General features: G+C 43.3%; 1 protein-coding gene and 1 long non-coding RNA gene across 3 annotated transcripts in view; both read right to left on the bottom strand.

Annotated features, from left to right (window-relative positions):
- Positions 1–27,476, bottom strand: part of LOC119967618 — a 330,773-nt gene that overhangs the window by 150,031 nt on the left and 153,266 nt on the right. Inside the window, exon 4 of one of the 2 annotated variants that reach the window (XR_005461027.1) lies at positions 7,707–8,436. The exons of the other annotated variant lie outside the window; for it this stretch is intronic. This is a non-coding gene — a long non-coding RNA (uncharacterized LOC119967618). Of the gene's footprint in view, positions 1–7,706; positions 8,437–27,476 lie in introns of those variants that run through there. 2 annotated transcript variants of the gene reach the window in all.
- Positions 12,943–15,780, bottom strand: fam110c (family with sequence similarity 110 member C). The gene has a single exon (XM_038800373.1). It carries the CDS (start codon positions 15,430–15,432, stop codon positions 14,398–14,400), a length of 1,035 nt encoding a protein of 344 aa, XP_038656301.1. The 5' UTR covers positions 15,433–15,780; the 3' UTR covers positions 12,943–14,397.

The following is a 27,476-nucleotide window of genomic DNA, read 5'->3' as shown; positions in this document are numbered from 1 at the left end:
AGTCGGGCTGAAGGACTCCTTCAACTGCTTGCTGCCTGGACCTGTTAATGGCTCCATGGTCAGACCCAGCAGCAGTCTAACAGAGAAGCCTTCCACCCAGCTCACCCCCCTCGGCACCCGATGGCCAAAGATCAGGACTGTGGGGTTGATGTGTAAAATAAATTTAGGAGAAGTCCTCTCAAAAAGTGGAACAGCTGCTGCAACTTCGCGCAACCTATACACTATACACATGGAACACAGACTCCTCAACTCATATAAATTGAACCTACCTAACCTCCTATTGGACTGCCACATGCAGCACCCTCCATGCCAACTTCCTGGCAGAAAAAGTAGTCTATCTTTACATTAAATAAACAGAAGAAATATTAAGCAAATTAACTAACAGCCCCTTAAAGGGACAGTAATAAACCCCAGAATTTTCAAATAATATTTTGATGGGGACATGATGCACTCTAGGTCCTGTGGCACCCGCCAGCCACAGAAGAAGTCAAATGTACCAGTGGAGACTACGTGCTCCCTCTCCATGGGCACCTGGTTGCAGATATAACCATGGAAGAGGGGCACGCAGTCAGGTCAAATAACCTCTTCAACTGCCTGCTGTTTAGACCTTACCTTGGCCAGTCCCAGGAGCAGTCCAACAAGGATGTCCTCCACACTACCAGCCCTCATCCAAATCGGATGGCCAAAGATCAGGAGCGTGGCACTGGAGTCCATACAAGCTTTGAGGAGAAACCCCTTCAAATAATCTAATATGGGTATAAACTTGATTAACCTGCATACACATGGACCATAACCACCTTGAGGCTGCAGCAGCGTCTTTGAACTTTTGTGACACAGGACTGCTGCTTGCAGCACATTTCATACCAAATCTCTAATGAGAAAGGGAGTTTTATACATGCTCAAGATACTTAATTAATCAATATCCTCCACCTGTTTATCCTTAACCTTAATAATACAATTAACACCGGGCCTGAGAATCCCCTCCCTCTGGACACACCCCTTCTTATCCCCCAATCCTTCTTTGGGCCAGGTGGAGAGTCTGTCCCAGACAAAGCTCTACACAAAACATTGGAGAAGGCCAGATGCAATGTTACCTCTAATTTACCTTCTCTGTGCATGACCCATTTCTTATACTGCCTGGGTCTTTTAAAAATTGCCTTGCAGCCTATACCCTCACATTCTTAAAAGAACTGCTGTTTGTGCTTTGCATGGGACATTCCAGATTGCTATACGACAATGTAGCCACAGTGCACCGGACATCTTAGGAAAAGTGATAGCTGCGACTCAGCGTATCCAGGTCTCAGGTTAATCTATTCTCCTCCTGCTGCAATCCCACTGAACCTACAGGGGAGTGCAGCGGAGTGGCCATGGATTTTCTAAGGACTGAATAGTTAAATCTTGAGATACAACAATTTGAAGCTCTGATCTAAAGTGCAACTTTCAGAATGTAGTTTTCTACAGATGAAGAAATAAAATGACAAATTTTGTTTTATTCACCTGCGGTGTGACAAAGCCACTGCACAGAGTTTTAACTTTTATAAGTTTGAGACTATAGTTTATTGCCAGATCTGAGCATTCAGAGAGCCAGCTTGATACATGATGGGTTAATGATAAGTAAGGAAGAAGAAATAAGTTGATCTTTTCATTATTTCTTGTCAAATTGTTTTGTTAAACGCATACGATGTTAAGGAAAGATTTTTTAACATGCAAATTACTCTAGCAGTACTGTCATATATGTTTTGGTTATGATTACAGTAAAAATAAGCAGTCAACCCAACCATTTTTGAATTTCCAGGTATCGTTGATGTCGGTTCAGTCGTACTGTATTTGAAAACTTACATAAATATACCATTTTATATTTTAAGGTACAAGTAAGGAGGGGGTGTCGTATAGTACAAGATCTGACCACTTTGTTACATTGCCCTCTCTGTTGGGGAGGTTTAATTAACGTTGGTTCAATAATGGCTTCCTGCAGCTGAGTACGAGTTGGTCTACTTCGTGCAATATACAATACTTGCTGTTTTGCATAATGACTGTTAACCTTTGGTGCAAATACATCACAGAGTAAGCTCTTTAATTAACCTGTGGAGCAATACCAGACAAAATCCTGCCTGTAAAAATTGATATCACTATTTAAATAAAATTCAATGTTGAGATGAGCAGATTCTTTTGACTTCACATTGCCTTGGATAGAATGTTCCTTTCATTCATAATGCATCGAGGAAATAATCAACCTTCTTCAACAAGGGCGTCAAGTTGCCAGAACAAAAATTAAGCCGGATTGAATTTATTGTACCTACGCAGTTTCCAATACTAGTCTTCTCTTATTGGTCTGGTGGAAAAACTGTGTTATACTACAATTACCTGAGAGAATATCTACTTTCTAAAGCATCATATAACATTGATTTGTTCAGAAACATAGAAATGAGAACATTGTACAAGATTGGGGGAGGGCACGGGGTGAGGGGGGGGGGGGGGGAATTTGGGGGAGTGGTGTCACCATATTGCCACCTCCTAGTTGCTGGACACAAGGCACAACTCACCATGAAAACAAAGACTTTGGCATCTTGCTTCAAGGATCAATTTTATGAATTAGTACAAGCTGGTTGTGGAGAATTCAGGTGTGGAGTTTCTTAGCTTCCATTCCCTAATTGTAAAAATATATTTGAAATCAAATATTTTAGTGTCAAGTCTTTCTCCAAAATTATGTTCCCTTCTTCTTCCCTGGGTCTTCCTAATGTTTCAAACTATGCAAATTCAAATGCCAGAGCACCCCGTTCCACTTCACACCGGGCCACCTGTCTCTTGTTCTTAGGTTTACTACATCTTTGTTGTAATCTCTCCAAGCTACAGTATAATATCCAACACATTTTCCCTCCCTTTTAGCTCTGATCAAGAGTCAAACAAACTCGAAACTTTAACTATGTCCTCTCTCTCTCTACAGATGCTGCCATCCTCCTGCGTTCTCTCCCCTTCCTTCAAAATATGCTTTTATGCGATAAATGTCCATTTCTTTTCTTATCAATCAGTCAATTTTCACCTTCCTATTTAGTTTATTTATTTGTTCATGGGGCATTGGCGTCACTGGCAAGACCACGATTTATTGCCTATTCCTAATTGCCCGAACCTCAGCATTGTACACCCATGTTGCTGTTAGGAAGGGAGTTCCAGGATTTTGACCCTGTGACACTGGAGGAACAGCGAAATAGTACCAAGACCGAATGGTGAGTGGTTTGGAGGATAGCTTTCAGGTGGCGGTGTTCCCAAGCATCTGCTGCCCTCATCCTTCTAGGTGGTAGAGGTTCTGGGTTGGGAAGCTGCTGCCAAAAGAGCCTCGACAGGTTGCTGCAGCGCATCTTGTAGGTGGCACACACTGCTGCCACTGTGCGGTATTATCCTTTCCAATCTGCAGTTATATATATCACTATTGTTAAGAATGGGGAAAATTAAGATAAAAAAAACAAAGTAAAACAAGGAACTGATTCGGGGCAGACGTTTGGAGAAATGAAGAGGTGCAAATATGCCTGTCATATGTGATTAGAGAAAAAAATTGGGCTACAGAGTTGGTAACTTCAAAGTGGAGAGGTAAGGAAATAGATATGTACCTGCCAACAGCCAACTCCATGTGGTGAATAACATCAAAGGGAAATAAATCATATAACTTTAGAACACTAACTAAGGAAAAGGATAGAGAAACAGCTAACATCTAAACTGCATCTAGTTGCAGATATAGGGAAAAATTCCCCACCTCACAATGCTGCAAATGTGGACCATGATCGGGTGGAGAATTGGGTATCCGGCCAAAATCTATGTCCATGCCTGGCGCCGATGTGGGTGCCATGCTCCGGTCTTTCGCTGGTGGCAATAACGAGGTTTGCACCCTGTGCCGGTGGCAGCATGCAAAATTGGCATTTGCATGCATTTAAATGTGATTAGCTGGTTGGACATGGGCGTGAATTACTCCAGGTATTTACATACATAGACTGGGTGCCATGGCTGTGGAGGGGGAGCAGGAGGCTAACAAAACACTGAAAACATTTGAAAACTGTTAGGCTTGCTTGGGAATAACTGCCCAAGCTGGGAGCAGTAGCGGGTACTGGCTTAGTGCCAGGTCTGTGGACTTGGGGTGTCCCCCTAGGGATCAGGCTGGCCTGGCTCAGACCGCCATTGCTGCAGTCTATCTTTTAAATACACTCCTTTTGTGCTACTTACAGGCTCTTGGCTGCTCACACTGCAAGTGCTATCTGTGTCCTTTAAATGCTCAGAAGGCCTGTGCTCACCTGGGAGCCCACCCAGGCATTCCCACTTCTCACCCTCAGGCCCTAGCTGTATCAACAACGGCCAAGCTTAATCAGGAGTCTACCAGGTGTTGGCGCTCCTCAGAAGCAGTGCCCCATTGGAGAAGTGCAGAGGATCAGCAGAACTCACCCAACCAGAGGACTTCTACACCGTGGCCTATGGAACTCTCCCTGGTTCTCTGCCCCTCTCAGGGAAGAGGACTCACCAGTGACCCCCATCCCTCTGGATCACCAGCTGCCTCCTCCTGGTGAGACTGGCAGCACTGACTGCCTCTGCCACCACTTCCCAGGCAGTGGTCAGGAGGGTAGGCTTGGTTCTATGGTCCTCGCTTGGGAAGGGGCTGTCCCTCCGCTCCTCACTGGCATGGAGCTGTGGGTCCACCTCAGATTCCCGACCGTGGAGGTGAGGGAGGGGGCAGGTCTTCTGTGAGCCAACATGAGGTAAGTGGAGCACTTAAAAACAGCTCCAGCTACCAGGCTTTTTGATGCTAATTCCAGCTCCAGCTGTTAAAATGCCTGCTGGGCCGGGAATTGCTTGGAATTCGCACCAGCAGAATGCTGGCCCATTAGCATGTCGTGAAATGCCCCAGAAATAACGGCCCCAATGGGAACGAGAACTGCATGCAAATCAGTCCCAGCGTCAACACTTAGCCTCCCAAATTGAGAATTTCACCTGTAGTCTTCGGAACGAAACAGCCATTTATCACCTTTCGCTGAACCAGAAGACTATTTCCCAGACATGGCCAGCTTAAGCTGCTTGTGATAATTGCTGGATTTAGCTCATATAGTACTTAGAATTGGATATTGTTTGGGGAAAGGAGTGTCTCAGAGTTCAGGTTAATGTAAATAGTTGGGGACCCAGGGATAGTTTCATGTAAAATTATGTGTGTATAGTCATCGGTATACTTAAGTGTCTTGGGTATTGTGATGAATATAAGAAATTGTCATACTCTATCGATTGTATTTTTGTGGTAAAATTATTAAAACTTAGGTTAAAATGCATATAGACAGTTTGTTGCTAGAGCTGTGACTAAAAGTGAGATAATCAGTGATTTTTGCTGGGGAAGTGTTTTGTTAATAGATATAAAAGCCATATTACCTATTTGCAGATCAAGAGTGAATGCAATGTTGTAACAGTTTGAGCTGGCAAATCAAGACACATCTTGTAACAAGAGACAAAAGATTGCCATGTGCTTTGAGAGCAGCTGGTGTAGCTAATGGGAGGGGCCATGTCTGTCTAGACAAAAGAGTTGCTTCCACGGCTCTATGCTAAACAGAAGGTTTTCGGCTTGGTCTTTTTTTAAAAAAATCTATCCAAGGAATTTGCACCAAGATAAGCAAGTGAAATCTGGTTGTCAACTTTATATGTAAGTAGTATTTAAAATATATGGTTTGTTTAATTGGAATGTAGAGGCAGGTTTCAGGAAGCAAGTTAAGATGTTGTATTGGTTAACTGCAAAGTCGTTTTTGTTGCTAATGTGCTTAATGCTGTGTTAAAATTAATTTTTGTTTTAATATAAAAGCTGTCTACTGGTAAGTGTCATCGCTCCTGTGGTGCAGTAACATTTCCTCACAGTTTTGCCAAATGCAAATAGTTGGGTTCTAAACCAGGATCTTAACCAAACTTAGGGTTCTGGGCTGGACCCATAAGAGTATTGTAGTTCTTCTTGTTGTGTGTGTGTGTTTGTCTTTCTTTTAAGTTAATAAATATAATTTATTAATTATTCACCCAATGGCTGGACAGTTCCTCACTGGGTTGTACACCATTCATTATATTCTAACAGTAAAAACACATAGACTGCTCCAAATTGGTGCTCCAAGTTACCCTTCTGGATTTTGGGATACCCTCGCATTTTACATCAGTGTGGTTCATGACACTATATTCATCATAATTGTCTTCAGTATTTTTAACATTAATCTTATTATTTTAAACTTCAGATTAGTTTTAATATCTATTTATTCACAAATCTGACTTTTAACATGTCTTTCCATTCAGTCCACCTCGTATGTGAAAACTTCCCATTGCTGACCCACAAAGACCTGTCCGCTAACTTTTCAGCCCAGTTAATTTGGGTCAGGTTATTTTTTTTACCTTGCTGAGTTTCATTTTTTCTCAGTTCAGCATCCCATAAATATAGCTCTTCATTCTCCTTTTATATTCTTACCTTGAACCTATGGTAATTAATCCCCAATTATTCTAGTCTCACCTGAGTTATTTTTCCTGTTTCAGTTCCCAGAATTAAACTAAGCGATGCTTCTTTTCTTGTTGGACTAGTTTCAGAAACAGGCATGGAATCAGTCTAAGAAAAATATTCCCTGCCTTGATCGGCCACATGCATTACCTTTATTCCTGCCTGTATTGATGTAGATAAGCTTCTGAGGTCCCATGAGGAAAGTAAGGTTGGAAATTGTGGAGACACTGGTCACAACTTTCCAATCCTGTACATGCAAGAGTAGCGCCAGAGATTGGAGGATTGCAATTGTTGCTCCTTCTCTTAAAAAAGGTGCAAGGATAAACTCAGCAACTAAAGGCCTATGGATTGTTCAGAAATGTCACATTTGGATATAGTGTATGCGTCTCATATACCTCAACCCTGTTTTGGATGAGATGTTAAATTGAGGCTGAACTGTTTGCTCAGGTGGCATGATTTCAAGAATATTTATTCTCACATCTGACCAACAGTGTTCCCACAACCAACGTTACCAAAGATCAGTTATCCATCCATTTAATTATGTCTGTGGGACTGACTGCGCCTCCCTGATACCCAGCCCCACCTCCCCACTTATTGTCCTGGTCAGGATCAGCCAATCCAAGATTAACTAGCCATTCAGGCTGATCCTTATTGAACCCAGGGCTACCCTGATTCATATAGTCCAATTGTGTAGTGGATGCTGCATTTTCCCTTTTACACATTTTCACAATTTATCAAATGCATTACAAGACGAATGGATGGTTGAGCATGAAGTTAAAAGCTGACTTAATTTGGGGTTTGTGTAACATGCATAAACCCCATTTAGGTTGATTGATTATAAGCTGTTAATTGCTGTTAATTAATCATTTTAAATCACCCATTGTGATATATATGTACCTAATACTATGGATGTGGTTACTCAATGTGCATTGGCCATTACCTGAACAAAATATAAAGGAAACATTATTGGCAACCACAAAGGGGTGATTAGTTCCACACGTGGCTGACAGAATTACTCTCGTGTACTGAGGTTATATCATGCTGGCTGCATATCAAGTGGGAATATTTATATCCAATTCTTTGGTATGCTTTGTTTTAGAAGTAATGCCAGTATTCCATCATCATTTGCCCCCTTTCTTTTTATTTAACATTTGTGCTTATTGAAATAAATGATAAACAGTGCTGGCATTGCACCTTTCTCCATATCGAGCATTCCCAGGGCAGATATAGTCCAGCTAAAAAGAAAACAAAGACTCCTCCAGCCACCAGCCCTATCTTCCTATCCTAAAAATACACCTCAGCCCCAACTTCAAAAGAGCAATCCCTCCTGCACAATGAGTGGTTCATTTCCTACAGCAGCCTTCTTATTGGTTCACGAGTGAGATTGAAAATGATTGCCAAATTGGGCTTTAAATGCTGTAGACTGATACCAAACTCATTTTGTACAGGATCCTGACAACCGGCAGAAAGAGAACACTTTCATCCCATCAATCTAATCAAAATGTTAACATTGGTTTCAGGGACAGACTTTGGATCTGGTTTTAACTCTGTAAGTGAATTGGTTTGGAGTTAAAATCTTGCCCAAAATGTTAGTCAATGTTGTGTCAATCGGTTCCCTAATTAATATTTTTAACAGGCACTAAAATAATCAGAAGTTCAGCATCCAGGTATGATTCTTCAGAGAAATATACTTTTTGTTGTATTATCAAGAGTATATAAAATGTTTCAGTGTTAATTGCATGTTCTTTATCTAGTTTTTGTTTAGGTTTGGCATCACAATAATTGACATATGTTGGTTGAACAGGAATTCATGTAAAAGGGAGCTCTTTTCTGTGACTATGTTCACTCCCGGGTGTCTCTGGAGAAGCAGTACGCAGTGTCCACCAGTACGCTTCAGGCCTTCCATAACTGGTGGGCACCACGGGTCTTCAGCCTGCATCTTCAGCCTAGAAATCACATTTTGGTTTAATTAGTTAAGTTTCCTTTTGACGTTATGTTTTAGTTATAGTTCCCACCAGTTCTGTCACCGCTTCCTATTTTTGTTTAATTTACTAATTTTCAGAAGAGATTGTAAAGTGCACTCTCTTCTGTGGCTATGTTTGCCCCTGGGTGTCCCGAGAGAGGGAGCATGTGATGTCCACTGGTAAAACTTGAGACCTTTCCTCAATGGGCACCTTGAGGGCTGAAGCGCATCGTCAGCCCCACAAACTGACATTTTAATTTGATTTGTTAAGTTTCCTTTAACACTTTGTCTTTTGTTAGTGCCCCTTTAAGGTACTGTCAATTAGTTAATTGTTAATTTGTTTATTTTATGGGCATTCAAACCCATATAAAGTAAGCTCTTGTTCTCATTTTCCACTGATTAGGAACTTGGAAATGTTAAATAAGATCTGACAGGGGCTGGTTTAGCACAGTGGGCTCAACAGCTGGCTTGTAAAGCAGAACAAGGCCAGCAGCGTGGGCTCAATTCCCGTACCAGCCTCCCCGAACAGGTGCCGGAATGTGCCGACTAGGGGCTTTTCACAGTAACTTCATTTGAAGCCTAATGTGACAATAAGTGAATTTCATTTCATATTTTTAAGAACACTTAAGAGGCGAGTTTAGTGGTATTGATCTCCAGATACCTTGACAGGGGAAGGTAAAATGTAACTCATAAAAAGGATTGGATTTATACATTTCATAATAATCTAGAAAGCAATGTAGAATACATAACTTATTTAACAACTTCATATAATAGTGGTTGAATTATTACATTTTTATATATCAAATGGTATATGTTATGGATAAGAATCAGCCCACATCATTGAGGAATGATTTACATGGAGTCATGGTAATAGTTTCAAGTATGAGAAAACCTTCAGTCCATCCATCCTATTGTTCCCTTATGTTTCTAAATAACCTCCTGCCTTCTTGCTTCATACACGCCTATCAACATTTCCTTCTATTTTTCCCCCTCCTTTATTTAACATCCCCTTAAATGTATCCATAGTATTCTCCACAAATACCCCACGTGGCAGTGAGTTCCACATTTTCACCATTCCCTGGATAAAGAAACTAGGGTAACTTTCAAGCTGTTTGCGTGCATCTCTCAAGTTTACAGAAATCTGGGGTTGTTCATGCTTAGGGTAATGTTCAGGAGGCAAAGAAAGACTTGGATTTACACAATGCCTTTCCTAACCTCAATATGTTCCAAGCTATTTTACCGCCAATGAAGCACTTCAAAATGTCGAAAAAGCCAAAACCAACGTGTGTGTGTGTGTGTGCACAGCAAGCTTCAAGAAAAAGCAATATGTTAATTGATAGATAATCTGTTTTGTGATACGAATTGTGATACCTTTTTATATAAAAGTATTTTATTAGTGAACAAAATACATGAAAATCATTAAACTCTTTACATAAGCAGCTTTACTTGCCTGGTACATGGTGTTATCGTATAAAATACTGATTTATTTTCACAATAGACAGTAATTGGTACTTTCCTTTACAAACACCAGTACTTATATAGTTTTATTTAACAATACCATGTTACTGACAAGTATTAACAACGGTTGGAGTAATTCCAGCAACAAATTACTTTCAGTTCATGTTTCCAACATAGAATAATTGCTGATGAAAAGCATATTGAGAGATACCAAAAAGTAACAACGTAGGGAAAACTGCAATAAATAAATTTTATAGAGAGGATGAGTTTCTTTTCTCTGATCTCCCCTTTCCCAGTCTGTTGCTGTTTTCTCAGTTATGTCTGCAGCAAGACATCTGTTCACATGCATGGAGGATATACAAGGCAATCTGAACACTCCTGTTGACATATTCCTTGTTGCAAATATGCTCTGGCAGAGGCAGTCTGAATGTTATCAGGTCAGCAAAAATAAAACAAAACACCTCCAGCTTATCAAGTACAATTCAACATCAAAATCAGGTTCAAAAGAATGTTAACTTCTCAAGCTGGAGTAGTTCAAGTTTAGATGTGAACTAACTGAGCACACATTTTCAAAATTCTTGTAGGCTTATACAACCTTTTTTTGTGCTCCCCTTAGTTTTGCATTAACTTTCCAGCAGAATAGCAATGCTAAGGAGGCATTTTAGAAACATGAGTAATGATTGATCTTTACAATATTACTTATCTCTCAGACAATCACTGATGTGAGTACATTTTAAATTTTGTATATATAATACATTCTGAACAAAATGCTTTCATTGTGATTAATTTTTCTTATTCAACAATGACCAGTAATTCTTTTCCCTTTTTAGCTTGCCAACAGTTCACTGTGCTTCTTTTTACAAACTAGTTAACAGAAAGATTACCGACACACAGTAAACAGAAGTCCTTGAAGTGTTTAGCATTCAATAGTCCAAGTTTAATCAAGAACAACAGTTAGTAGATATTTCTGTTTGGTATGAAAATCTTCTCCATGAGAAAAAGCACATCAGTTTCTTCCTCATATCTACAGGCTGTTAGCAAGATAACTTTAGCTACTGTTGATACAACAAAATGAATTTGCCTTCAATGCATAAGGTAACTTAACGTATGGGTGCAAATCAGCACATAGGGTGAAAGGTGAAACCTTTGGCAATCAAGATTACTTACACTTGCATAGCTTGTTTCTTTGATTACTTTTTACCTTTTTAAAAGGTGGAATCAAGCAAATTGTATGAACACACATCAGTGGGCTCATGTGCTCAAATAGAACTGATTTGGGTCCACGTGAACAAAGTTTTTTCTCCCCAATAGAGCAAGTCCTGCTGGATGTGGGTTTTCCTTCGAATTTCCCCCACATTAAAAGTCCAATTTGATTCAGGACAGGTTGGAGAGCAGAAAATAAGCATTCCTCAATTGGCCTGAGCCACACTTGCACACCTCTGTGGTACTGATACTGATTGGGCAGCACGGTGGCACAGTGGTTAGCACAGTTGCTTCACAGCTCCAGGGTCCCAAGTTTGATTCCTGGCTTGGGCCATTATCTGTGTGGAGTCTTCATGTTCTCCCAGTGTCTGCGTGGGTATCCTCCCACAAGTCCCGAAAGACATGCAGTTGGGTAATTTGAACATTCTGAATTCTCTCTCCGTGTACCCGAATAGGCGCCAGAATGTGGCGACTAGGGGCTTTTCACAGTAACTTCATTAATGTAAGCCTATGTGTGACAATAAAGATTATTATCTAGTGTATTTTCCTATGTTGTATTAGTGGGATCCTGGCAAGACCTCTATTCGTAATATAATATGGAAAGCCGCACTTTCACCGACCATTCACAGACATGGATAATTTTGACTTTTGGGTGGTAGCATTAAAAAGGCTCTTTTGATATCAAAATCAACAGAAATAAAAATCCAGAGATACAAGATAAGCATCTAAATTGATTACTGTCATTTTGTACTATCATCCAAACCAAATTATCCTCATTATGTCTATGAAGAAGTGTATAATTAGCATACTGTATCTCTCCAGGCAGTGAAAGGCACTTTTATACTGAGTGTCATAGCAGGTATATTGTTCTCCCACTCTGCTGACTGCACTCATTAGAGTAAAGCCGACAAGCTCTGACAATCCAACAGTACTGAGACACCACAGTTTGGCGGGTTGGATAAATTCTCTGGCGGCTGATCCTAATATATTGACCATAGATTGTTTTAATAAGTAGAGGCACCATAGGATGGCTACAGAAGACATGTTCTGCGGATGTGCAATAAATATCTAAGTCTTTAAAGAATGCCAATCTCAAATTATTTTAGTGATGCCATCATTGCTGTGCACGTATAAGATTTGAATGATCAGAACTCTGCAGCAGAGTAAAAACTCTCTTGAGGGATACCTGGAGCCTGAGCACTGAGGTAAACCAATATATAATCAGTAATCTCCTATTTTGATGCCACTAAGTACAATCAATCAATAACTGTTAAATTAAAGAAAATTCCTTATTGCCTGAATGGGACGAAGCAGAATTATTCTTGGACAGCAAAGGAGACATGTAAGCACTACTAGTCAGAATAACGAAATATTGGATTTTTGGACAAACGCCGAGTTCATGTTCTGATGAAATGACATGGACTTGAAACATTATCGCTACAGATAATGTTCTCCACAGATGCTGCCGGACCTGCTGAGTATTTCTACAATTTTCTGTTTTCCTTTCAGGTTTCCAGCGTGTTGCTTTTGTGTTCATTTTAAGAGGCTGAAAGAGCCAGCACTTGAATTCAAATTTAAACAATCTAAATTATTCCAAGTACAAGGCCATCCAGCACAATATGATGGTAACAACCCAAATCTATGTCAGCAATTTCTATGCCATCAAGAGAGGTGCCATTTACAACCACTGTACCAATCCAATTATTGTGTCACGGGTGACCATTTGGTATCCAACTAGTGCTCAGTTCCAGGGCTAACATTGACAAAACCTAAAGCTCATCTCTTTCCTTATCAACTGACTGGGAAATAGACATTGAGCAAGAGTATCTGAAAGCAAACATTGAAATTTTTACTAAAAATATTTACAGACCTGTAATAAGATTACATTTCAAAACTGTCATAATATATCTTTGGTGTGAAAAACGGTTGCCTTTTGTGATAATAATAATTGCTTATTGTCACAAGTAGGCTTCAATGAAGTTACTGTGAAAAGACCAATGACAAATGTGTACAGGACTTGTTTGATAATCCATGCTGCTCAACATTACACAGAAGTGAGGTGATACAGTTGTAATATACCTTTGGTTATCCTGGATACTTTAAACTAATAATCCTGGGATATTATAAACACATCCTTAAATTTAATGCCAATGCCTTTCAATGATCTAAGCAGACTAACACAGACAAGGACCATTTTCAATGAAAACAGATTCTGCATTGAACACAGAAAATAAAATGTATCTCTTAAATAAAATGTAATATAAGAAACTTTGTGATAAGGACAGTTTTAGATCTATGCAATTGGCAGATCAGCCCAGGGGAGGCGACATGGGGAATAATACAAACATTTAAAGTTACGTTGTCTTAATGAGAAGGGTATGTTGCAAAATATTTGGTTCAGTGGGAAGGGGAGGGGAAAGGATTAGTTGCCTATTAATCCTGCAACTGGATTGTTGCAAGCAGGTAATGCAACAGTAATTTATATTTTTATGATTCCAGTAATGCTGGTTAACAGTAGAGAGGTTTGCCAGCTCTTTTCATTAAGTCACTGAAATCTTAAATATTACAAACTTGTCCAATTGACCATGACATCACTGCACTTTAAAAAATAAACAATATATTAAAATCAGTCTGTACTGCTAATACCTGTTCAGAAACTCTGAGCTGAGGCCATCAGAATATCTCTAAATCTGTCAAAAGGTTGACATTAAAAAATATATTTTTCCCCTCCAGGGGGACTCAGTCGAGGTTGTAAGAAGGGGGAGGAGAGACAGCATCTCCACGTGAAACTTTAAACTGATCTCTCCACACATAAGAACTGAGTTGTGCATTCCCAGCACTTGCAGCATCGCTTTCTCGTTTCACCTCCTCTCTTTTGAATTCAGCCACACACACAAAAATAGTCAGCGGGAAATGAACTGCACCGATGCCAGAACCAGAGTTTTTGCAGGAGTCTGGGGAATGTTGTCCAGTCTCAGGAATGTTTGACGAGAGTCTCTGGGGAATGTTGTCCCAGTTTCTGGGGATGTTGTCCCATTCTCTGGGAATGCTGTCCCGGTCTCTGGAGATGTTTGACAGGAGTCTCTGGGGAATGTTGTCCAGTCTCTGGGAATGCTATCCCGGTCTCTGGGGATGTTTGACAGGAGTCTCTGGGCAATGTTGTCCAGTCTCTGGGAATGCTATCCTGGTCTCTGGGGATGTTTGACAGGAGTCTCTGGGGAATGTTGTCCAGTCTCTGGGAATGCTATCCTGGTCTCTGGAGTGTTGTTTTTGGGGGGCGGTGCTATACGAGCTCGGCCGCCCTGCTCTCCCGCGCTCTCTTGCAGCCGTACAGCCACTTGATGACCCTGGCGTTGCGCTCGATGACAGACAGGCTGGAGGAGGGGGTCCGCTCGCCCAGCGCCTCCTCCAGCAGCCGCTCGTTGTCGCCGCTGTGCCGGGAGAAGTCGCTCTCCGAGTCGGGCACGCTGACGCTCCGGATGCGGAGGGCCAGGCTGTCGGAGGCCGAGGTGAAGTTCTCCCGGCCCAGGTCCTCGATCACCTCGGGCTCCAGGCCGCAGTAGGTGAAGAAGCCGTCAAACTCCGAGAAGGCCTTGGAGTAGCGGCAGCTGATGTCGGACTGGGAGCGGTGCAGGCCTCCTCCCCGGCTCCTGGCCGGCCGCTCCGCCGCCCGGGGCGCCTGCGGTGGCTGGGGCTCGCTGTCCCCCGGGCCGCCCTCCTTGATGATGACCTTGGGCACCTCGGGCGACGCCAGCTGCTTGTCCCGGAGGCCGGAGCCCTGGATGAGCCTCCTGACCAGGCTGGGGTTGCCCCTGGCCACGCCGACCTCGGCCCCCTTCACGAACTCGCACTTCTGCCGGTAGATGACCAGCGAGTCCGGCCTCAGGTGCCTCTTGGAGCGGCGGCCCAGAGCGCCGGCCGGCCCCGCCGACCGCTCCAGGGGAGTCCGGAAGAGGCGTCCCGAGCTGGGCGAGCCGGCCGGCTTCTCCTCGCTGCTGCTGCCCTCCGAGGCCCCCGAGCTGCTGAAGCCGGCCGCCTCCTGCTGGCAGCCCGTCGCCTGGCGGCTCTTCACGTACTTGCCCTTGTCGGCTGCCAGCCTCTCCACGGCACTGAGCCGGCCCCGGCTGCTGCCCTCCATCTGCCTGCGGAGGTAGCCCGGCCCCCGGTTCAGGATCCTCAGGGGCAGAGAGGCGCTCACCTCCGGCTGCAGGTTGGCAGAGTGGGAGAGGTCAGTCGGCATGGCTCCCGCTTCAACCCTGCCGCTCCAGCCAGGGGACGCCAACAAGCTCACACTCACTTCAGGAGAAAAGATTCTCATGGAAGCACTCTTTCACCCCCCTTCTCCAAAAAATAAAATAATGTCCAGATTCGCTGTCCTCGACCGTGTCTTTTTTTTGTTGTTGTTGTTGCTATTAATTTCCCAGAAGAAATTCAAAATCCGGTGGAGGGAAGGTGGAGTATTGGCAGCTGCTCTGATCGTGTGTTTGACTTACAGCGCGACTTGCTTGTCATGGACACTGACTTCACTTTTACTGGAGTTGGCTCCCTTTCAACTGATCCACCTTGTTGTGAGGCCGCCCCTCCTGTAATAAAACACAGCAAATCATAGCTCAGCCCCAGGGCCTGTGACGTTAGATGAGAGCAGGCAATGAGTGTGTTATGGAAGAGGGATGGGTCCACAATTATCAACGCTAACATAGCCCCCAGCAAAGCCAACCCCGAATTTATTTACACTGTGTTATGTCAGTTCGCTCGCCTCCCTTTCTCCCCTCCTATCTCCTGCCAGGGAGCAGATTATCACCGCCTAGCAGCAAATCGGTATACTCATTAGGAGTTTGCAAACTAGCACAGAAGATTCACTTTCTTGACGATAAAGGTAAACATAGAAATAGGGCGAGATGCTTGTCATGGCCGTGTTAGTGTTTGTACCAGCCCCCTTTTGCTATTGTGCAGAGTTGTGTTTAAAACAACATAAAAACTACGTTAAAATAACTAAGAACTTTAGTTCAAATGTATGAGCACGTTTGCCACGACTAATACACAGGGCGATTTTACTTTGCATGAGAAATACTAACGGTATATTTGACAGGGTTCTGGTAAGCCCTCTCTAAAGAGCATTTTGCTTCATGTTTCCCGGGGGAGTGAATACCATGCAATGTCAGGGAAATTTCTGATAGATCCTCATTAATTTTACTTTAAAATCAGTTCTACTGGAATCGATTAATGAATTGATGTATAAACACTGTGTAAAGAGAACTTGCAAACTAATAGCAAGTTCACAGTAAACATCCGATTACATTTTAAGGGAATGTCACTGAGTTCAGTGGGAAGGTGACACAGAACATTTAAGTTCCAAGTTGGATAACCTGTCTGGACTCAGTGAGGCAGCGACGTTTGGCTCCTGACTATTAAGGTTTAAAACTTCCCTTGTTTGTTATTTGTAGCGAAAATCAGAATGCTTTCTTTATAAATTTTTCTCAGCGGAAATCCTCGGGGAAGAACTTGACGGTGGTGCCACCTCTGGTCGAATTGCCGCTGATATTTTCAATGTGACAGATAAACGCAGCCTTTTCCATTGAGGCTCATGAATGAAGCAAGGCAACTCAGATAAAGTGGCAGTGATCTGTGATGCTAGATGCCTGGACACAATTCAATGCCTTTTGTATATGTGGGAGGTTTCGTCTTGTCCTTTCAGGGGATGTGGGCGTCACTGGCAAGGCCAGCATTTGCTGCCCATCCCTAATTGCCCATGAACTGACCTTTCTAAGTCATTTCAGAAAGCAGTTAAAAGTCAGTGACATTGTCGTGGGTTCAGAGGCACATGTTGACCAGATCAGGTCAGGATGGCAGATTTCTTTCCCTAAAGGGTCTTAATGAACCAGCTGAGTGTGTGTTTGTGTGTCTAAGGGGGGGGGGGGGGGGGGCCGTAAGAAGGAAATCAGAAAATAGAGATATAATGTAAGTACTTTCAACTATACCTGACTTGTTTTAATATGGTCATAAATAATGCTGGTAAAATCTGGCTTCTTTAATTTTGTGAAGACAACTTTGAGTTGTTAAATTATTTTGTGTATTTTGAACGCAAGAATGTAAGAAATGATTGAATTAAGTAAACACTTAGCCCACTTCTCAATACATTCTGTACAAGTTGCAATGCCTTGGTCTCTCATTAACTTAGTTATCTGACTGAGTAAGTAAAGCATCCACAGAGAAAATTAAAATTTCTGTGAAACAGAAGAAAAGTGAAAATTGCCGTAAATCCATTCTAATCTGCCCACCAAATGACAATATTTATATTTTTATTTTTAATTCTTGCTTTCACATGCTCATGTATTTCTACTGAACCAAAAGTCATTAATGGTAATTCAACACCAGGGAGTTGGTTAATCGACTCCAGTAAATACAAAAGAATGAGTTATTCATGGTTTAATTCCAGGTAACAATTTGCAATATGCAGCTCATTCTGGAATAAACAAATAAATAAATAAGAATAAATAAAAATGACAAAAATTGGCGACGTGGCAAGAATATTAGATCATTTTCAAAGAAGGTCATCACAACTCAGTAATCCACTTTATATATATATTTTTAAATTTAGAGTACCCAATTCATTTTTTTGTCCAATTAAGGGGCAATTTAGCGTGACCATTCCACGTATCCTGCACATCTTTGGTTGTGGGGGTTCAACCCATGCAAAACGGGGAGAATGTGCAAACTCCACACCGACAGTGACCCAGAGCTGGGATTGAACATGGGACCTTGGTGCCGTGAGGCAGCAGTCCTAACCACTGCACCACCATGCTGCCCTTAATGCACTTTATATGGCTAAGAATGGATGTGATATGACAATGCTCCCTCCTACCTTAAAGAGGTGAACATTTATTTTGCAGTCTTGTCGATAAAGGAGCTTGATGTGGCTCTAGAAGGAAAATATAATGTTAAATATAGCTTGTATAAGAGGATGGGCAATGAATACTAATGCATTGAGATTCAACAAAACCAGACATAAAAATGTATACTCCTTGTTACTTTTAGAGAACTATCAGAAAACATATTAACCCAAGTTGTGTGTGGACTTCCCAGCTAAGTTTTAGAAGTTGGGGATATTGTACTTTCTTCACCAGTTCAGATAACATAGTTACTATATCTTCTCTCCCATTAATTGCAGTGTTGGAAATGTTGAGTGGTGGGTACATGAGAGAAAGGGGACTGGAAAAGTATGTTGAAAGGTTCAGATGAGACAGATGGAAAAGAAGGAGGCTTATGTGGAGTCTAAACACCACAGAATCTCTACAGTACAACATGAGGCCATTCAGCCCTCTGGCTCTGTACTGACTCTCTGAAAGAGAACTCTACTGAATCTCACTCTCCTGCCTTATGCCCGTAACCTTGCACATTCTTTCTTTTCAGATAGCAATCCAATTCCCTTTAGAAAATCTCGATCGAACCTGCCTCCACCACCCACCAGTGCAGGATGGTTGGGCTGAAATGCGCGTTTTTATGCTGTGTACTTTATTTAATTATATATTTAATGATCTGTTAATGAATTTATTATTAGCATCATTAATTAATCAGTAACTTCAAATAGAGAAAAACCCTCTCAGAGATTTTCAGCACAAGTCGAATATACTGCAGCCTAATTCTATTTTGATATCGGCCAATAGTGTGGCGCTGACATGAACCTACACCATCAGGGAAAATACCACAACTAATGCCCCCATTAAAAGGATGAATACAAAACAATTGGCCCAGTCAAACTGAAAAAATACATGTGCAGAGCTGAGGAGGCAGGTATATCTTGAACAGTCCACTGATTGCAAAAGGACCAATGGAGACTGTAATGATCATGCTTGAAGGTCACTTAGGTGTAATAATAATATTAATAATCTTTATTGTCACAAGTAGGCTTACATTAATACTGCAATAATGTTACTGTGAAAAATCCCTAGTCGCCACATTCCGGCGCCTGTGGGTACGCAGAGGGAGAATTCAGAATGTCCAATTCACCTAACAGTACGGGCTGAATTCTCTGCCCCTCCACGCCGCATTTCTGTTTCACCCCGCTGGCGGAATGCTCCATTGTGCCAGCTCGTCAATGGGGTTTCCCATTGTGGGGCAACCCCATGCCGTCAGGAAACCCCCGGGCTGCCAGCAAAACAGAGCATCCCACCGGCGGAGAATCCAGCCACACGTCTTTCGGGACTTGTGGGAGTAAAGCTGAGCACACGGAGGAGATCCATGCAGACACAGGGAGAACATGCAGACTCCGCACAGACAGTGAGTCAAGCCTGGAATCGAACCTGGAACCCTGGCACTGTGAAGCAACAGTGCTACCCACTGTGCTACCATGCTGCCCCAAGTGTTCAGTAAGGCTCAGGCAAGCAGCAACAGGAACTCCCCCTGTTGGTTTAATGTTTTCTGGAACTGAGTGCCTGACCCTGTTTCACTGAATGTTCATGAGACCCACCAATATATTTGCCGTTCTTGACAGAGGGAGATGTAACCCATGTAGCTAGGGGAGCATTGGAGCAACTAGAATAAAAATAACATGAATTGATATGGCAATATTAATGTAGTTAAACATTCCAAGGCATTTAAAAAAAATTTTTAGAGTATCCAATAATTTTTTTTCCAATTAAGGGGCAATTTAGTGTGGCCAATTCACCTAACTTGCACATCTTTGGGTTGTGGAGGTGAAACCCACGCAGACAGGGGGAGAATGTGCAAACTCCACATGGACAGTGACCCAGGGCTGGGATTCGAACCCGGTTCCTCAACGCCGCAGTCCCAGTGCTATCCACTGCGCCACATGCCGCCCTCCAAGGCATTTCTTAGGAGTGTTATCAGACAGAACTTCAGCCACTAAAGGAAATATTAGGACTGTGACCAAGGGAGGCACTGCTGCCTCTTGGCACTTAGGATCCAGGTTCGATCCCGGACACTTGTGTAGAGTTTGCACATTCTCCCCGTATCTACATGGGTCTCACCCGCACAACCCAAAGACGTACAGGGAGGTGGATTGGCCATCCTAAATTGCCCTTAATTGGGAAAAAAAACTTTTTAAAAAAAGGACTGGTGACCAAAAGCTTGGTCAAAGGTAGATTTTGCATGTGCCACTTAAAGAAGGAATGAAAGGTAAGGAAATGCAGAGGTTTCAGGAAGGAATTCTGGGACTTCGGGCTCTGACAGCTGAAGCTACCACTGCCAATGTCACTGATGTACACAGGTTGGCCACTCAGTGGGGGAATGCTGGGGTAAAGCAAATACATGCAAGAAGGGCCCTATCGCCAAGGCATGTTGTGCTCAGAAAACCTTTCCTACCCTCAGAATGTGCAAGAAAAAAATCTAACGAGTAGCCATTTATCAACTAGTAGTCAAATCTCAAGATCACTCAAAAGACAACATAACACGGGTGCTGCAGGAGCTGAAGCTAAGCAAAATAATAAGAATAATCTTTATTGTTGTCACAAGTAGGCTTACATTAACACTGCAATAAAGTTACTGTGAAAATCCCCTCGTCACCATACTCTGGCGCCTGTTCGGGTACAAGGAGGGAGAATTCAGACCGTCCAATTCACCTAACAGCACGTCTTTAGGGACTTGTGGGAGGAGACCAGAGCACCCGGAGGAAATGTACGCAGAAAAGGGGAGAACGTGCAGTCTCCACACAGCCAGTGACCTAAGCCGGTAATCAAACTTGGGACCCTGGTACTGTGAAGCAGTAGTGCTAACCACTGTGCTACCACGCCACCCTTGTAAATGCGGGGCTATCAATAACGTTTTTGGGCATCCAAAACTCGAAGGTCATGAAATTAAAATGTAAGTGAATACGGGTGCAGCAGTATCGCTAATACCTGAGACAACTTCTAATCAGAAGTTGAAACATCTGCCTTTAAAACCATCAAATGTGATCCTAAGGTCGTACACTGAAGAGGTTTTATCAGTAAAATGATGCATTATGGAGAAAGTAGAAGCAAATGGACAGATGGTGAAGTTGCCTCTTCACACTGTCCGTGGAAATGTAGTTAACACTGCTGCCTCACAACGCCAGGGACCCGGGTTCAATTCCAGCCTTGGGTGACAGTCTGTGTTGAGTTTGCACTTACTCCATGTGTCTGCGTGGGTTTCCTCCGGGTGCTCCGGTTTCTTCTCACAGTCAAGGTTAGGTGGCTTGGCCATGATAAAAATTGCAGCTTAAGAGAGAGAGAGAAATACAGCACAGAACAGGCCCTTCGGCCCACGATGTTGTGCCAAACTTTTATCCTAGGTTAATCATAGAATTTTGGACACTAAGGGCAATTTATCATGGCCAATCCACCCAACTTGCACATCTTTGGACTGTGGGAGGAAACCGGAGCACCCGAGGAAACCCACGTGCACACGGGGAGGATGTGCAGACTCCACACAGACAGTGACCCAAGTCGAAATCGAACTTGGGACCCTGGAGCTGTGAAGCAATTGTGCTATCCACAATGCTACCGTGCTGCCCTTAAGAAGAAATTAATCTACACTCCATTATTCTACCCTAATCCATGTACCTATCCAATAGCCGCTTGAAGGTCCCTAACGTTTCCGACGTTTAAGAGTCCAGGAATATGCAGGTTAGGTGAAGCCATGGTGTTATGGGGATAGGGCAGGGGAGTCAAGTAGGGTGTTCTTTCAGAGGGTCGATGCAGACGCGATGGGCTGCAGGGATTCTGTGGTTCTATGGAAATTTGCGTGATTGGCAAAGACTAGACTTAACTGTGAAACAGTAAATTAACTAGTAGATTCAAAGAGCAACTTGCAACAACTTCTGATTAAGTATAAGAAGGTGTTCGAAGGTTCACCAGGCTCTATGACTGGAATTGATGTAAACCTAAAAATCAAGCCAGACAGCACACCCAAATGTCTCAAAGTTTGAACCATACCATATGCCCTCGGGTCTAAAGTTGAAGAAGAACTAGAAAAACTAGCATGAACAGGAGTCTGTGAACCTGTTGCTACAAGTGATTGGGCAATACCAATAGTTCCAGTATTGAAACGTGATAGATCGGTGAGAATTTTGCAGGACTTAAAAACAACTATTAACCCAGTATTGTGCACAGATCCATTATCCACTATTGCTGATTGAAGACTTGTTTGCTGGGCTTTCTGGAGGGCAGAAACTCAGTAAAATACATCTTTCAGAGGCTTATTTGCAGATGAAAGTGGTTGCCGAATCCCAGCCTTTACTCACCATGTTGAGCACAAAGGTCTATTTTCATTACAGAAGACTTCCTTCATGAATAACATCTGCTCCTGCTGTTTTTCAGAAGTCCATGGATCAAATTCTAAGTGGGCTGAATGGAGTGCACTGTTATTTAGATGACATACTCATCACCGGTTCAGGTGAACAAGAACACTTGGAGAATTTGGGAGCTACCCTGAAGCGTTTACAGAGCCACAACCTGAGAGTTATAAAGGATGCCTCACCATATGGGATTGGTGCAGTTGTCTCATAAATGTTGCCGTCAGAAGAGGAACGACTGATAGCATCCATAAATTACCTAGGTCATATCATCGACAAAGATGCGATACACAAGAAGCTGAAGAAAATGTCAGCAATCTTCAAAGCACCACATCCTCAACATGTAACACAATTAAGGCCATTTTTAGGATTGATCAATTATTATAGTAAATTCATGCTGAATTTAGCAACACGACTGAAGCCTTTACATCTTTTCTATATGTAAGACAGGCATGGCAGCAGTCAGAAGAATGCAAAAATACATACAATGAGGTAAAATAAGCCTTAAGTCAGAGCTGTTGGTTCATTATGATCCCAAACTTAAGTTCCAACTTGCTTGCAATACCTCACCATGTGGGGTTGGAACAATTGTCTCATACATTTTGCCTTCAGGAGAGGAATGACCATTTGCTTCACAAACTCTTACTTCTGCAGAAACGAATTAGGCTCAGGTAGAAATAGAGGCTTTGAGCATTATTTTTGTTGTAAGAAGGTTCCACCGTTGCCTTTATCGGCTTCATTTCATTCTTTTGATGGATTTCAATCTTGACTACAATCTTTAGGCCTTTTAAAGATATGCCTTTTTTGGCAGCTAGTAGGTTGCAAAGATAGTCGTTGATATTGTCGGCACACTCTTACGATATCCAATATCGTAAGTCAGAGCAGCATTCAAATGCTGATGCTTTGTCACGATTGCTGTTATAAGTCAAGCATGAAGTTGAAGAACATTTAATCAAATCCTGTATTTTCGCTCGTGGATAATGTATCTCTGACTTCATCTCAAGTTCAAAGATACACAAGAACAAATCCAGTGATGGGGTAGGTGATGGACTTGGTCCAAAAAGGAACCATCAGACATTCATAGGAAACATCCAGACCTCAAGCCCTTTATTACATGAAGACTGAAGTTGACAGTGCAGAATCAAATTCTATTATAGGAAATCTGTCTGATTATTCCTTTGTGCTTACGAGTAGAATTCTTGACCAATTGCATGATGGACTTCCTGATGTGATGAGAATGAAGGAACTGGCACGTGGTTATTTATGATGGCCAGGATTAGATGATCAAATTGATGATAAAGTGGGGCAATGTTAATCCTGTGCAAAACTAAGGAATGCTCCACCCTACAACCATCACATCTGTATGAGTGGCTGACTCAGCCATGACAGAGAATGCACATTGATTATGCTGGTCCAGTGGAGGGTCACATGTTCTTAGAGATTAGAGACGCACAGTCCAAATGGCTTGAAGTTGCGATTATGGAGTCAACGACGACTGAGCAGACGATTGAAAAACTGGATGAAATATTTGCAAGATTTGGAACTTCGGAGCAGATTGTTAGTGGAGTGTACTCAGTTTACTTTGAAGGAGTTTGAGGACTAATTGAAGGGCAATAGTATACACTATAGGAAGTCAGGTCCGTATCATCCTACAATGAATGGATTGCATTTTGTGAAATCATTAAAGCATTCTATCAAAGTGTCAAAGGATCAGGGACAATGGCAACAAGAGTGAACAAATTCATAATGTCTCACAGGAACTCTACACGCTACAATGCAGAGTTCACCAGCAATGCTGTTGTTCAAAAGGAATCTGTGTACACAGTTTTATTTAACTCCACCTGATACTTCAGTGATTGTCAAACAACAGCAACAAGAGCAAGTTTCTAGGAGGGAGCAAAACTCCCAAAAGCCTGGGAGAGAAAGTGTTAGCTAGGAGCTATACCACCAATGAGAAATGGGTACCTGCTGTGATCCTAGCAGAGACAGATCTAACATCATACACTGTCCAGACAGTAATGAAAGTGTTTGGCAACATCATGCTGATCAGCTACTTGCTTCACAAAGTGAATTCACACACTTGTCAAGTGGTTCTTCCCTTGGAAAATCTAGAGAGCGATACTTAGGAACAGAGACCAGGCACAGAGACAAGTTCAGATTCTGTTTCTGAGAATTTTCCAAAACTTACAATGACTACCCAGGAAATACCATCTATTGAAGGGAATGAGGGCACTTCCAAGGTCTTGAGTAGCCAAGTTCCAGAATGCCAAGTTCAACCAGAAATAAATAAATGTCCACCACATAAACTGTCTTGTTGAATTGTATTTAAGTATAGAAATAATGCACAATGGATCTGTTATACAAATGTTATTTGTTGTTGTTGCACTAATGAAGTAAAGATGGAGGCGTGTTCTGTATCAGTTAATACATCCCTGCTGGTAAAGCATCCTGTGATGTATTGTGATGTCAGCAGAGGGTTTGCTCGGGCTTTGCAGTTCTCCATCTTGGACTGTATGGACAACACCTCTTAATAAAACCTCTCATTGTGCTTTGAAAGAATCCAGAGTTGAGACACATACATATCTTTTCTATTTGCAGCAACAAAGAAATATAACTGAACTCATCTGAACTACAAATCAGAAGTGGGAAAGACTCGTTTTTTAAAAATCAACCACAGAGATGGTTGTCCTATAACAAGCCTAGCATGTGAAATCGTAACTTCTAGTTTAATACTTGCAGAAGAGCACTATCATCTTTAATTGTAGCCTTTTTGATTGTGTAGCTAACGTAATATTTAGATTTTTCAAGGTGTGTACGTGAATAAATAATCCCCTTTATTTAAACCCACAAAAGTCTGCTGATGGTTCTTTAAGTGCTCACCTGCTAAAGGGGCTTGGCATTCACATATGTACCTCTCTAAAACAACCACACCAATTATAGACAGGAAAGAAAGGGAATTGAGGGTTTCCATTTATCTCCCACCCCCTGTCAGTAACCAGTGGCACAATGGTGCAATAAGGTTACTGATGAGACCATCAATTCACAAGACACGTGATTGGAAGTGAACAGTGGTTTTAATAGTCTTACAACTGAGCCTGCCTGCGACAAGGTGAACTGAGAGCAGGCTTACGACTGCAGTGCTTTATACTTCCGGTTAGTGGGAGGAGCCATGGGCGGAGCCAAGGGTGGAGCCCAGTACAAACTCCTCATCTCCCCCTATGGGCAGAGCCGCGCAACGGCTCGTATACAGTGCGCACAAGGACACAATACACGTAAGGCAATACAGTGTGAATTAACGAGTTATATAATTCACCACATTCACCCCCTGTAAAAAAAATCAAGTCCGGCGGGGGTGATGGGTCTACAAATTGAGACGGTCCGGTGGCCGAGTCGTCCTTTGGGATCGGCGGAGCACCGGGGTTGCAGCCTCTTCGGGTGGCTGGGTGGGGGCGGTCGGCGAGTGTATGATAGTGGACCCCGGGGGTGATTCGGTCCGAGCTTCGTACCCGACTGGTGCAACGGGCGACGGGGAGCGCAGGAAACCTATAGGCACGGGGGCGCGGAGCACAGGCAGTGAACCTATAGGTGCGGGGGTGCAGGGCGCGGAGGGTTGGGTGGGGTGTAGTGTGAGGGGTGCCTCGGCGGTAGTGGTGGTGGAGTTGGATCCTGCAGGCGCCAGGTCCCGGAGGGAGACAGTGTCCTGACAGCCGTCAGGGTATTCGATGAAAGCGCATTGGGGGTTTGAATGGAGTAGGAGCACTCTTTCTAAGAGTGGAACAGTTTTGTGTGCCTGGACGTGCTTCCGGAGGAGAGCCGGGCCCGGTGTCTTCAACCAAGTTGGGAGCGAAACCCCCGTTGTAGTGCCCCTAGAAAAAACAAATAGCCGTTCGTGAGGGGTCTGGTTGGTGGCTGTGCATAGGAGGGACCTAATAGCATGAAGCGTGTCGAGGAGGACCTCCTGCCAATGGGAGGTCAGGAGATTCCTGGACCGGAGGGTCAGTTGGATGGTCTTCCAGACCGTCACATTCTCCCTCCCCACCTGCCCGTTCCACCTGGGGTTGTAGCTGGTAGTCCTGCTCGAGGCAATGCCCTTGTCGAGCAGGTACTGACGCAGCTCGTCGCTCATAAAGGACAAACCCCTGTCGCTGTGTACATAGCTGGGGAACCCGAACAGGGTGAAGATACTATGCAGAGCTCTGATGACTGTGTGGGAGGTCATATCGGGGCACGGGATGGCAAACGGGAAGCGGGAGAACTCGTCGATGATGTTCAGAAAGTATACACTTCGATTGTTCGAGGGGAGTGGCCCTTTGAATTCGATGCTCAGGCGTTCAAAGGGCCGGGATGCCTTTACAAGGTGGGCCCTGTCTGGTCTATAGAAGTGTGGTTTGCACTCCGCGCAGATCAGGCAATCCCTGGTGATGGCTTTTACCTCCTCGGTGGAGAAAGGCAGATTTCGGGCTTTGATGTAGTGGGCGAGCCGGGTGATCCCCGGGTGGCAGAGGTCATTGTGGATGGCTTTCAGGCGGTCGTCTTGCGCGCTGGTGCACGTGCCGCGGGACAGGGCATCTGGGGGCTCGTTGAGCTTCCCCGGTCGATACATAATATCGTATTTGTAGGTGGAGAGTTCGATCCTCCACCGCAGGATTTTATCATTTTTAATTATGCCCCTTTGTGAGTTGTCAAACATGAAGGCAACCGATCTTTGGTCGGTGATGAGGGTAAACCTCCTACCTGCGAGGTAGTGCCTCCAGTGCCGTACGGCTTCCACGATGGCTTGTGCTTCCTTTTCGACTGGGGAGTGTCGAAGTTCCGAAGCGGAGAGGGTTCGGGAGAAAAAGGCGACTGGTCTCCCTGCCTGATTCAGAGTGGCGGCGAGAGCGACCGCTGAGGCGTCGCTCTCCACCTGAAAGGGGACGGATTCATCCACCGCCCGCATGGCCACTTTGGCAATGACCTCCTTGATGCAGTTGAAGGCCTGGCGGGCCTCAGCTGACAGAGGAAAGAGTGTGGCCTTAAATAGTGGGCGGGCTTTGTCCGCATACTGAGGGACCCACTGGGCATAATACGAGAAGAATCCCAGGCACCTCTTG

The sequence above is a fragment of the Scyliorhinus canicula genome, chromosome 6, assembly GCF_902713615.1.
Source record: "Scyliorhinus canicula chromosome 6, sScyCan1.1, whole genome shotgun sequence".
Taxonomy (NCBI): Eukaryota; Metazoa; Chordata; class Chondrichthyes; order Carcharhiniformes; family Scyliorhinidae; genus Scyliorhinus; species Scyliorhinus canicula.
This window is presented reverse-complemented; position numbering and strand designations above follow the sequence as displayed.

Coding starts and splice junctions, on each gene's coding strand:
- fam110c (XM_038800373.1), bottom strand. CDS start 15,432: ATGAGAATCTTTTCTCCTGAAGTGAGTGTGAGCTTGTTGGCGTCCCCT.